The sequence below is a fragment of the Heterodontus francisci genome, chromosome 27, assembly GCF_036365525.1.
Source record: "Heterodontus francisci isolate sHetFra1 chromosome 27, sHetFra1.hap1, whole genome shotgun sequence".
NCBI classification, from domain to species: Eukaryota; Metazoa; Chordata; class Chondrichthyes; order Heterodontiformes; family Heterodontidae; genus Heterodontus; species Heterodontus francisci.
The window spans coordinates 62,656,731-62,670,703 of record NC_090397.1 but is presented as its reverse complement, the minus strand read 5'-3'; the positions used below and the strand labels follow the sequence as shown (position 1 = coordinate 62,670,703).

At 40.9% G+C, this 13,973-nt stretch overlaps 1 protein-coding gene across 3 annotated transcripts in view; it reads right to left on the bottom strand.

Annotated features, from left to right (window-relative positions):
* usp6nl (USP6 N-terminal like) overlaps positions 1 to 13,973 on the bottom strand; it is a 307,312-nt gene that overhangs the window by 157,601 nt on the left and 135,738 nt on the right. For all 3 annotated transcript variants that reach the window (XM_068059486.1, XM_068059488.1, XM_068059485.1), the window contains one exon: positions 12,054 to 12,127. In XM_068059486.1, coding sequence (XP_067915587.1) covers positions 12,054 to 12,127 — 74 coding nt within the window. The remainder of the gene's footprint in view (positions 1 to 12,053; positions 12,128 to 13,973) is intronic.

The following is a 13,973-nucleotide window of genomic DNA, read 5'->3' as shown; positions in this document are numbered from 1 at the left end:
GGTTTAGCCTGAAATAGCAGCAGTATGGCCTTAACGTTCAGACTGACTGGTTCTATTTATCTATCTTATTTTAAAAGTTCAGTTTGAGTCCTCTTCCGGCCATTAAGCATCCACTGAGTCACTGTTGCCTTTAAGCAATTTGATTGATCATATGACTTCTATGGACCAATGCACTTCGCAATTTGATTGTTATTTGGGAACCTGCGTGCGCAAGGAATTGATGTTTTTTTCCCCCCTTTTTCAGTAACAACACCTGTTCAGTCTCATTGGCAAAGGCCACTGGTATCTGTTGTGGTTCTTGGCTCAAGGTCCTTGGACACCCCCACCCCACCAGTCTCACTACCTGGTATTTAGTATCTAGCTATCAAATGCAAGCTGTAAATAAGCAGTAACTTGGTCTAACTTTGTCTCCAGCCAGCTTTCTTCAACTGATTCAGAGTACTGATCTCCTGCTTTCCCCGCTGAGACAAGCCTCCTTTAGTACTCTGGAACTCGTCCTGTTATAGGCAGTCCCATTCTGGCTCCAGACTGAAGTGTGGTGAGTTGGGAGTAAGCAATATATTTATTTCAGCTGGAACTGCAAAGCTCCACAAGCAACACAATAGAAGAGTCACGAATAATTTTTGCAATCCTATCAATGAGTCAGATATTTATTGCAATGTAATTGAAATGAAGTTTTACAAATTCTGCATTAGAAGCAAATAATTCAGAACCCTCCTTCTGCAGTTTGGCAAAAGTTCTTTTGTACTGGTGCATTTAGTACATCAGTTTTTAGATTGTAAACAAAGATATTTCCGGAGTTAAATCCTTTTTCGTAGGACCGCTATTAATGGTCTCGTGAATCACATGAGGTCACATTAACTTTCAACATGCCTTTGAAGTGAATTAACACTATTGTCAGGTTTTTCTTTCAAAGCATTAGGAGAACAACATATTATTCCATGTAATATTATGAAAAGAATAGAGTTGATCTCAGTACTGAGAAGTTAGCTGCTCTTGGAAGTTTCCTGGTGCTTGACAAGCCTGGTGAATGGTACAATAAGTCTCACAATGCTAGCAGGCCTGCTGGGTCATGTTGGACAAAAATGAGTATCTAAGTACGTCTAAAGCTCATGGCTGTCATTAAGAGGCACTCTCAGAGTTCTCTTCATTTGTTGAATAAAGCACCTTAAATATAAAGAAAAACTTGAAAACCAAAAACTCCCAGAGATAATTCCCAGAATACCCCCATCAGGATGATGTCAACATGATGCTCCCTTCCTCCACTGTATGAAATCTGCTGCCATGGGCTGAAAACAGAGTAGTGTGCGCAAGAACAACACAATTATTCAAAATGTATCCCCAGATGGAGGGTACAAAAAGACATGATAGACAATGGAGGTAAACAAACTGCATTTATAGAACGCCTTTAACATTGTACAGATATCCTAAATTGCTACACAGCCAATTAATGACCTGGATTTTGTTGTGGTAATGACAGCAAAACTAGCAGCATTTGTCATTCTTACTCCACTGAAACAGAGCAACATTGGAGACCGCACATGCACAGAATAATGCTCTTCAGATAATTACTTAATTCTCTTTGGAAAACCATGAATCTGCCACTAACATACTCTCAGGCAGTGGATTCCAGATCCTAACCACTCGCTGTGTAAAAAACTTTTTCATGTTGCCTTTGGCTCTTTTACCTTAAATCAGTGCCCTCTGCTTCTTGCCAGTAGGAACAGTTTCTCCCTGTAAATTCTGTCCAGACCAGTCATGATTTTGAATATCTCTATCAAATCTCCTCTCAACCTTCTCTTCTCGAAGGAGAACAGTCCCAGCTTCTCCAACCTATCCACGTAACTCAAGTCCCTCATCCCTGGAACCTGCTTGCTGACACCACTGCTGCAGCATGCCAAGACATTCCCTTGACATAGCACCAGATTTAAACTGTCATCGGGAGCAGAAAAACGACTCCAGTGATCAGATCTATATCGGCAGCTTTTTCAAAGTCAGTGTTGAGTGACCTTGCTTCACTGCGGACAATAAAATCCAGGTCGATTATTTTCAAAATTCAGGCTCATCCCTATGCTGAATGATAATGACTGAGGCTGTTCCAGGTGCTGCAACCCTGGGAAAATGGTGTGTGGTTGTACTTTGAGCTCACAACAAAATAGTCACAAATCTGCTACTAAGTTTGATTCTTCCACGTTAATTTCTGTATGCATACAGTATACCAAAATAGTATAGGAACAGCAGGCAAGACCCTAAACCATGACATTTCCTCCCCTTAAATTCATTACTTCTTATTCAGTGTTCATCTCATCTCTTTGTAAATCATTCAGAATTGCCAACCAACCAATCAGCACCCTTTTCTCATGCAGTATAAATTGTTGCTCCCTCTGAAATTTGGTATTCTTGTGTCTGTCCTGATGAGTGCAAGACAGCTTTGACTGCATGTCTCTTTTCAGCATAAGTCTTTAAAACGTGATATCTTGTATAATTCTTTAAATTGGTCTGGGGGTTCATATCTTGTATTTTTAACGTCAACAGTCTCACTGAGGTTGCAACACTGACCTATAAATAACCTGATTTATTGAATTCCATGGCAAGACTTATCATGGTGCGATCTGAACCTACAACCTTTGGGCTGTTTGATCAGTACCGTAGCCACTACACTAACTTAGTTCTTAGACTTCCAATCGCCACCATGAGACATTTACATGGCTTGGTGTCAAATGCCCTGCACTGCAAGACAGTATGGTTTTCTAACTCAATTTGGAAAAGTTAAAATCAGGTTACTCAACAGTGTTTTCCTCCAAGTATTGTGTTGTAAGACGACTTGACGGGGGGGCGGGGGGGGGGGGGGGGGACTGACAAGTGGTGGGGTTCATTCAGAGATGCAGTTATTGAGTTGTAGTGAGACAAACAGATAAACACATTTAAATCCAAACACAGGATACAAACAGAACAGCTGCCCTATCAGCTCTATCATGAGCCTATCCTGGGAAACCTCTCACAATTAAGCATTACATTCATACCAATCATTATGAAGATCAGTGCCACTTCAGTTAACACTCCAGCTGTATAACCTCAACATGAACGATTAAATCACTTAATAATGAAGGGAAAAAAATTCATACCAAGACAAAAAAAAAGTTAAGCTTTCAGAATAAGGTCAATACTGAAATTACAGTGCACAATGAAAAATGAGGAAACCTAATCCAAAAGGTCTTGTGCTTTCAGATCTAGCCCCAGGGCAGAGTAGAAAGATGGAAGAGAACAAACTTAGACGACTACTATAAACACATTCTTTTTGGAGGGTTGGTTGGTTGGTAGTGGGAGGGAGGAGGCGCAGAAGGAGACAGAGTTGAAGAAAACTTTAAGCTGAAGCAGAGATACAGATTAGTATATGACAAACAACACAAGTCTACTTCCATAAAGACTAACAGGAAATTCCAACAGCATCTAATCTCAAAACAAATCAAATAAAGAATTGATTTAAGGACTCTGGAACAGGATGCAGAACTATTTAAATCATTAGGAGTAGCAGCCACACTAGACATCAACCTTGTCAGCACTCAGATTGAAGGAATACAAAATAATTGTGCACCATGAGTAGCAGTCCATTTCAGGTTTACATGGTTTTTAAGAAAGACTACTGCTCAGCACAGTACATCATTTTCTACCATATTACCGCAGGCAGAAATTGTACTGGGAGGCTAATACTCTAGCCAGATGTTTCTTATAGCATAATGGACGATCTGTTAATTGAAGGTAAGCAAATTACTGTTACTTCCACTTCGGAACTGCAGACAAGATAATGCGTTCAAGGTCACAGCACTATATGGTGGCAATGTCCATAGGCAGCCCATGGGTCAGATTTGGCCAGCAACTTACTTTCACCCGGCCTTCACTGTCAAAACATGTATATCACATCTTTACAAAGAAAAACTTACTCCAAAGCCTACCAAACAAGCTAGAATGCATAATTGGTAGACAAATGTCTTGTTCAACCCTGAAAAGCAGGCTATGGCAAATTGCCTCCCTGAGGATTTCTCCTTACTTGCCTGAAAGCAAAACTTCCACTTTACAAAACTAAACACACAGCAGTCAGGACATAGTACACTGGTTAGGTGAACTATTAAAAAAAACATTGTAGTGACTGTCGCATAATTGATGGTGTTTTATATATTTTTTGACTTCTTCTCTGAAAGAACAACATGTGCCTCAAAGGTCAGGGTAAAACTGAGTGTTATTTTGAAGAGGTAATGATGCAATGCATTCACATTTTATTTTCCTTTGTGCTTCGGTTCTCGAGTTGCCTTCATTTCTATTTACAAGGCCACTTTTTGCAGACTTCTATCTCAAATAAAATGCAATTGTTCGCTAATCTTTCACCATTACCTGATATTCCGACCGATTAAAAGTAAAAACTAAACTTTGGGAAAGACTGCAAGCACCATCAATTAATGTATTGCATTTTCAAACTTGGATTGCTTTAGCTTACATATTTCACCACACAAAACAAACAGAAAAATTAGAAAATCTAAAAAATGGAAGAAAATGCAAACAGAACTCAAATTGAAAAGATGAGAAACTAGGTATGATGGACGAGTTATATGTAAACTCTGCCATACTCCATTCAAATGTCTACAACTAAGGCTAATTAAAATCTTCATATAAAAAAGCATCCACTATTTCTAAAAATCATCCGCAAAATGGAGCAATGGTGAACTTTTACACTTTAGAAGCACCATCAGGGTGGCAATAAAGCACTTGGATTCTAACTCTCCCATCGATTACCATAAAGGCCTTCAAGTTGGAATGTGGCCCATTTTTCTACTAATAACAGTCTCACTATTATATTCAGCACTTAACCACATAGAATCAGCAGTCATCTCTATTTCTCCTTTGCTCTCCAATGCCTTTTAATTTTGTATTACAGCAATTGTATTGCAATTTGAGATGGGCTACTGCAACAATTCATGTTAATATGGCCTTCTATAACTCCATCCATAGCCCGCCCAACTATGGGATTTTGCTGGTATCAAATTTTTAAGAATGATTTGGCTTTTGGAGCGATGTCCCATAGAGCAGGGAAGCCCGACTTTTTGCAGCTTTTTGCACGGACATCAAACCAATGACTCAGCTGCACGCTTTCACAGAAATGTAAGTCAAGATACAAAGAAAATTCAAACATCCCATGCACAAAATTTGAAATGCCAATGATTGAAAGTTTAGACTCACCCCACAGACAGGAAAAGACTATCCATACAGTAGTCACACAATCAATCAAAATCTCGGAAGCAAGCAAAAAGCAAGACTGCCATACACAAAAAAAACGAAACACTCCCCCCACGCACACAAAAGCAGCAGCAAACATCTTTCTAAATTTATTTTTAATTGTTCATGGGATTTGGGGTTTCCTCAGGAAGGCAGCATTTATTGTCTATCCCTATTTGACCTTAAGAAGGTGGTGGTGAGTTGCCTTCTTGAACTGCTGCAGTCCATGTGGTGAAGGTACACCCACAGTGCAGTTAGGAAGGGCGTTCTGGGATATTGACCCAACGACGATGAAGGAACGGCATTATGTGTCCTAGTCAGAATAATATGCGACTTCAGAGGGAAGTTGGAGGTGACGGTGTTCCAAGTGCCTGCTGTCCTTGCTTTCTAGGTGCTAGAGGTTGCAAATTTGGGAGGTGCTATCGAAGAAGCCTAGGAAAGTTGCTGCAGTCCATCCTGTAGATAGCAGACACTGCAACCATGGTGGGCTGGTGAAGCAGGGAGTGTATGTTTAAAGTGGTGGATGGGGTGCTAAGTTTCGAGTGTTGTCGGAGCTGCACTCATCCAGGTAAGTGGAGAGTATTCCATTATATTCCTGGCTTGTGCCTTGTAGATGATGGAAAGGCTTGGGGAGTCAGGAGGGGGGTCACTCCCAGCAGAATGTCCAGCCTCTGACCTGCTCGAGGGCACAATAGTTAAGTTTTTGGACAGTGGTAATCCCCAAGATGTTGATGGGCGGGGATTTATGGTAGTAATGCTACTGAATGTCATAAGGAGGTGGTTATAGTCTCTCTTGTTGGAAAAGGTCATTGCCTGGTCGTTGTGTGGCTTGAACTTTATTTGCCACTCAACAGCCCAATCCTGGATGTTGCCCAGGTCTTGCTGCATGTGGGCATGAACTGCTTCATTACCTGATGGGTTGCAAATGGAACGGAATAATCAGCAGAGAACATGCCCATTTCTGACCTTATGATAGACAGAAGGTCATTGAAGAAGCACCTGAAGATGGCTGGGCCTAGGACACAGCCCTCAGGAATTTCTGCAGCAATGTCTTGGGGCTGAGAGGATTTGCCACCAACAACCACCTCCCTTGCTGTCAGGTATGTTAAGTATATTAGGTGTCATGCAGGCCCCCCACCTGCCAAGAATGAGGCACATTAATTTTGCCACATGGACAATAAATTTCAAAGTGTTGCTAGGAAGAGGAGAAGGCCTTTGACAAGGGGTTCCAGGCCCCTGGCTGGAAAGACATTTTGGCATATTAACAGACAGTGCGTGGAGCAAAGGAGCTATCTCCTGCTCTAATACAATACACAAACAGACGTGATCAAACCAGCTCGTCACATAATTAACCTGCTTGGCAGTCTGGATTTTTTTTTCTGAATTGTAGGGTTTGAACTGAGCGTCTGCAGAAAGCAGAATGCTCCTGGACTGTAGCAGACCTCCTCCCCTATCTGCCTGCTCCCATCTCTTTCTCACAAGCCTCTGAATCCACTGAAGACACATGAACCCCAAGAGAGAGAAGTCTCCTACAGTGAACAAGGTTTAAGAAGAATACTGGGCCCCAACAAAAAGCAAGATCTACCTACAATCAAGGACTCTACAGAGAGCTTGAAGCACATTAACAAAAAAAACCTCTCGAGATTGCCTCAAACTTTTCCACTTTATTTTTCTTCTGCTCTTTCTGTCCCTATCTGTATGTATCAAGTATGCATGCTAGTGTGGGGCACGGCATGTATCCGTAGACGTTAACCGAATTAGAGTTTAAGTTTAATAAATTTCACTTTTTTTTCTTTAAACGTGAGGAAGCCTGCTGTGCTAGTTTCTTTGCCTTATAAATTGAACAAGGATTCACCAACGGGGAGCTAAAAACACGGTGTGTTTAAAATTAAAACCCGGTTACAGCAAGACCAAGTGAAAGCTGAAAGGGAATCCTAGATCTCTTTCTCACCTGGTCGTAACATAGGACATACTGGCCTTGAAATACTGTGTGGAGTTTTGGACTCCTTATTTAAGGAGGGATATTGGTGCATTGGAAGCAGTTCAGAGAAGGTTCACTGGGCTGATTCCTGGGACGAAGGGGTTGTTTTATGAGGAAGGGTTGAGCAGGTTGGGCCTATACTCATTGGAGTTTAGAAGAATGAAAGGCGATCTTACTGAAACATTAAAGATTCTGAGGGAGCTCGACAGGGTAGATGCTGAGAGATGCTTCCGCTCATAGGGAAACTCTAGAACTAGAGGGGCACAGTTTAAAAATAAAGGTTAAGGGTTATGAGGGGCAGGCAGGAAAGTGGAGTTAAGGCCACAATCAGATCAGCCATGATCATAATGAAAGGCGGAGCAGGTTTGAGGAACTGAATAGCCTACTCCTCTCCTAATGACCTTATGGAGGGAGTGCAGCATAGATTTACCATACCTGGATTCTGTATGATGGTTAGGTTACTAAAAAGTTATTAACCTGAACACTAATTGTTAAAATCGAGCTATTATACTAACAACTAACTTACAATAACCAACATTTAGCTTTATTACAATCCTTCTTTGCAGTATGGTCAAGTGGGAAAACTTAGGTATAGACAAGATGTCAAGGTAGAGGGATTCTGGGAGATTGTCAAGTTTTAAAATGCTTACTTGCAATAAAAGGGCGAGACCTTGAGAGCAGAGAGAACAAAATGTAGATTTGTCTCAATCAGATAAGAGAGCATGAAATGTAAAGATTTCGATAAAGTAGTCTACGCAAAGGGGTATTACCTACGCATATCCAAAAGGTTAGAAACAGCCAAGGAATGATCCTCAATTGGTTAAGAAAGGGATCCTTTAAACACAAAGCTAATGATTGGGAGAAGAGAGGGTAAATAGATAGCAGCCAGGATAAGAGAGATCTTGACTTTTTCCCTGTACGGCAGAGAATTTTCCGACAAGAGACGAGAGAAAGAGAATGACCAAAAAAACTTGAAGACCAGAAGCTGCAACAGAAGGAGTCGTGCACTCTGCTGTCCAGTCTCTAATAAGGGCAGTATCTGTGTTAGACTGTTAATCACTGACTGAGTTTGTGACTATGGCTTATCCGAAAATTTAATAAACTTGTCCTTATCTTTAGCTCAATAAAGTCGGTTCTCCACAAGCTCTGTGCCGTCAAGTCTGTTCCCAACTTAGAAGGGGGCATAAACAACTCCTAACTTATCAAATCTTACAATTCCAAGGGTTAAATTACAAGAGATTACACAAACAAGGGTGGTATTCCCTGTAGTTTAGGAAATTAAGGGGTGATTTGATCCAAATTTAAGGTATTGAGAGGAACAGATATGTTAATAGAGAAATTATTTCCACTGGCTGAGAAGCCCAGGATTAAGGGGCATAGTCTATAAATTAGAGTCAGATCTTTCAGGACTGAAATTAGGAAACACTTATACATGCAAAGGATGGTTGAAGTACGGAACACTCTTCGGCAAACAACAACTGATTCTAGATGAATTGTTAATTTTAACTATGGGATTGAGAGATTTTTGTTAAAGGCATTGAGGGATGTGGAGTAAAGGTGGGTATATTGAGTTAGGCTGCAGATCAGTCACAATCTCACTGATAGGTGGAACAGTGACTGGCTAAATGTCCACGTGTTCCTATGTTGCTATGTATGACTTTTTTTTATTCATTCATAGGATGTGGGCATTGCTGGCTAGGCCAGCATTTATTGCCCATCCCCAATTGCCCTTGAGAAGGTGGTTCTGAGCTGCCTCCTTGAACCACTGCAGTCCATTTGAGGTAGGTACACCCACAGTGCTGTTAGGAAGGGAGTTCCAGGATTTTGACCCAGCGCTCCCCCACCCCTCAATCCCCACTGGCTTCAGTTTTACTGCACTCCTTGGTGCCACACTTAGTCAAATGCTACCTTGATGTCAAGGGTAGGCACTCTCACATCACCTCTGGAGTTCAGCTCTTCTGTCTATGCTTGAATCAAGGGGTAATGAGGTCTGAAGCCAAGTGGTCTTGGGGGAACTCAAAATGAGAATCCGTTAGTGTTATTGGTGAGTAAGTGCCACTTAATAACACTACCGATGCCACCTTCCATCATTTGTTGATGATTGAGAGAATGCTGATGTGACAGTAATTGACTGGATTGGATTTGGCCTGCTTTATGTGGACTGGACATATCTGTTAATAGTGTGTCAATTGTTTAGTTATATGCAGGTAAAGGTGTTAATTGGGGTCTTACTTGAACACTTATAAAGGAGACTCTTAGTTAGACTGGTGCAGGTTTTTAAGTGAGGAGCTACCTGTTTGGATTCCTTTTACTCTGTACGATAAATGTAAAACTGAGTAAAGATAGGCTCCAGCATCATCCTTCCACAACAAGCTTTCTGGAATTTAATATCTGGGCAATTTTCCACTTTGTCAAGTAGATGCCAATGTTGCAGCTGTACTGGAACGATTTGGCTAGGCATACTGCTAGTTTTAGGAGAAACAGTCTTCAGTGCTTCAGCCAGGATGTTGTTGGGCCCATTGCCTTTGCTGTATCCAGTGCACTCAGCTGTTTCTTCAGACAATGTGGAGTGCATCAAATTGGTTAAAGACTACCATTTGTGAAGGTGCGAACCTCAGGAGGCTGAGATGCATCTTCCACTTGGCATGTCTAGCTGACTATGGTTGTGAACACTTCAATCTTGTCTTTTGCGAACACGTACTCAGTCATCGTTGAGAATGGGAATATTCATGGCCCCTCCTCCTCCCATTTGCTGTTGAATTGTCCACTAGCATTCAGGACTTATGTGACAGGACAGTCGAGCTTTGATGGCATGCTGGTTGTAGAATCGCTTACTTGTGTCTACATCATGCTGTTTCTGCTGTTTAGCATGCAGGTAGTTCTGTTTTGAATCTTCAGCAGGTTGGCACCTCAATGTCAGGTGTGCTGCTGGCATGCTCTTCTATACTACTCATCAAACCAGGGTTGGTCACCTGCCTTTGGAAATGACAGAGATAAACCAGACAATGACGTTACAGATTGAGGTGGAAGGCCCACAGAGCCTCATGGATGACCAGTTTGAGCTGCTAGATTTGTTCTGAATATACTTCATTTAGCACAATGGTAGAGCCACACAATACAAATGGAGGGTGTCCTCAGCATGGATGGGAAGTTGGTTCCATAAGGACAGTGCAGTGGTCACTCCTACAAATACTGTCATGGGTAGATGCACCTATGACAGTAGATTGGTACGGATGAGGTTAAGTAGGTTTTTTTTCCCCTCATGTTGGTTCACTCTCCACCTGCCACAAAGTCCAGTCTAGCAGCTATATCCTTCAACACTCGGCCAGTGATGGTACTGCTGAGCTACTCTTGGTGATGGACATTGAAATCCCCATCCTAGAGTACATTCTGTGTCCATTCTTACCCAGTGTTTCTTCCAAGTGGTGTTCAACATGGAAAAGTACTGATTCAGATTGAAGGAAGGGAGGTTATGTTGCACATGTCTGACCTGATGAGTCTGGAGTCAATGTTAAGGCCGCCCAGGGCCATTTGTTTCCAACTGTACACCCCTTTGCCACCAACCCTGGTGGTTCTTTCCTGCTGGTGGACGGTACATACCCAGGGATGGTGATGGAGGACTCTGGGACATTGGCTGATAAAATATGTTTGAGTGTGACTATATCAAGGTTGTTGCTTGACTAGTTTGTGGGACAGGTCTCCCAACTTTGGCACATCCTCAGATGTTAGTGAGGAGGAGTTTGCAGAACTTGGGACCGGTGGTTCATTTGTCTTATCTGAATCCAATGCAGAGGTCAAAGTCAAATGCAGTCTCTCTTTGTAGTGGCTTGATACAACAAAATGGCTTTCTGAGCCCTTATAAATGTACAAGTACAAATTTACTTGTCCCCAACATCTAAAGTAGACTACATTAAGATTACAATACAGGATGGTTAAAAAACAATATTTTCAGGTGCCTTTTAATAAAAAAGTAATGTAGCTGAAAACACCACACAGCTATTTTTGGGTTTTTAACAAATATAACAAGTTTAACTATGGACAAAGAATTGTAACAACATTCCAATAATTTACTTTTGTAGACAATTCACTCCTTTAATGCTCAATAAATGAATTTAACTGTATAATTAAAGGATACTCTATGAATGCAAACAGACATTTAAATATTAATGCTTACGAATGCAACAAAATACCCATACATACTTTCTCAATAGTACTGCTTCCTTCATCCAAACTTCTCAAATTAAAAAAGCATCCAATACAGTATATACTGAAGTACTCAGCTTCTCTTGGTACAGTTGCTGCTTGTATTTTACATGTCCAAGAGTGCAGAAGTAGAATACTAAACCACATACTTTGCTGTATATTTTATTTAAGACACATTACTCGCTCCAAAAAGACTCATCAATCTCTGGGATAATCTGGTAAGGGATATATTCAATAGCAAATAAAGGTAGAAAAATATGCAAGCTATTGCTTAAAGTGTACCGCATTCTTCATTAACGGTTCATGCTATCTAATAATTAAATGTAATACCATCGATTAATTAACCAAAAATTCTTTGATATTAGATTGAAAGCCTCCAAAGGAAAAATGATAACAGCAAGGCCTAAGATGAAAAGACCAGCTAGTTTTGTATTGAATTGGCACAGTGTAAAGGAAGTATTTATTCCCCCACCAACATTCCTTAGCAATCTAATTAAACAGAACATCTGAAACAGTTATTGCTCGTGGAGTCAATCAACAAAGTTTTTTTAAAAAGAGAAAATAAATATCACCAATACAGTACAGGTCAAAAATACTTCACCTTGTCATACTTTGATACTATCTCAGCTCGTTCCTGGGCAAGTTTCACTGCCGCATCCTGCTCTGCATCTGGATCTGCAGGCAAACCAGAAAAGGAATGGGTCAGCATTACGAATCTTCCTCGAGTATAAATGAAACTATTAAACAAAATGATTTTGAAATAGCTGCTTCCTCTCTCTAGTATTACATGATGGAACTGGGTGTAGCAGGCTGAATCACATCTGTTGCAGACTAAACTAAGGCTCTCCGATACTGATTTTATGCCACCCTTGTACTACCAGCTCCTGACAAGTTGGTGGCGTGAGGCAACTCCAAAATAAACTTCCTGGATTTCTTAAAGCAACCCACCAGGCAAAGCAACTTCTTTAAACGTATCTGCTTGGCAACAGGCCTCAGAGTACAGCAAATTAATTTTGGGATTAGCGCTGGCTACACAAGATCTGTGCATTTTTTTTTTAAAATTAGTTGATGGGATTCTCCTTCTGTGCTGTAACAATTCTGTGATTCTATGGGCATCGCTGGCAAGGCCAGCATTTATTGCCCAGCCCAATTGCCCTTCAAAAGGTGGTGGTGAGCTGCCTTCTTGAACCACTGCAGTCCATGTGGAGTAGATACACTCACAGGGCTATTAGGGAGTGGGGATGTGGGGGAGTGGGAGGGTGGGTGAGTCCAGGATTTTGACCCAGCATTGGGAGTCTACATTAACAGGCATGAAATCACATAATAGCACCTTTCGTTTACATGCCACATCAAAACAGGTCTCCACACATTTACTCAAAACTAAGCAAAGGTCTACGCAAATATTAACACACAGTATTAAAATATAATGAGTACAGTTAATTTCTAACTGAAATGAGATTATTCATCAGGGTATGTTACTGATTAAACAGTAGAATGAATACATCAGAAACAGCCAGTGAACCCACGTCCTTTTAAAATTAAACAATTTCTCAAAAAACATTTTCTAAAACAGCAAATCATGTTCCAAACTTTCTGCAGTTTGTTTACAATAGAAGGAAGGATGAAACTTTCCTCAACATACGGGCGTTGTAATTAGGAAGCTTTTGCCAAGTCACATCTCTGGCATTACTTTGCTCTGTAGGCACAAAACTGATCTCAATCTTCCAATGTGCATTACATTTGAACACTCACTGCATACTCTGCTACTGCTTTTTGGTAATTTGTCATAGTAGGTGTTCAATTTAATAATAATATAGATCAAATGCTCTACAATATCAGATTGCCACTACACATTGTACATGCATTTTAACATAAGCAGCTTAAACACAAAACAGGAATGTCAATTCCTACTGTCAGCAAGGTTTGAGAAAAGGCACAATTTATTCACAAGGCAGTACAAGGGTATTCACTGTCTCATCAAAAGAACTGATTATTGGGCAAATTATATCCATCCTGCTTTCAAGGAACAGTATGCTCACGCTACTCGACATTAGTAAATATCCATGCCGAAATTTTTTTTTTAAGTGAAAGATGAAATCTGTTGTAATATTATCCTTTGGAATAATCCAGATCAAAACCATTTAAATTTAAGGAAATATCTGCTGCACCAAATTCACTTTGATAGTCCATATCAATACTGCTCCAAACCATTTGAGAGAAGCAACTTGCTGGCAGAGTTGGGAGCAAGAGAAGACAATAGACATTTCTCATATTGGAATTTCAACATTACATACAGGGAAAACTGGAAGAACCATAGTGATAGGTGATTCAATAGTCAGGAGAACAGACAGGTATTTCTGTGGCCGCAGACGTGAATCCAGGATGGCGTGTTGCCTCCCTGGTGCCAGGGTCAAGGTCGTCACTGAGCGGCTGCACAGCATCCTGAAAGAGGATGGTGAACAGCCAGCAGTCGTGGTCCACATCAGAACCAACAACATAGTAGAAAGAATGATGTGGTCTT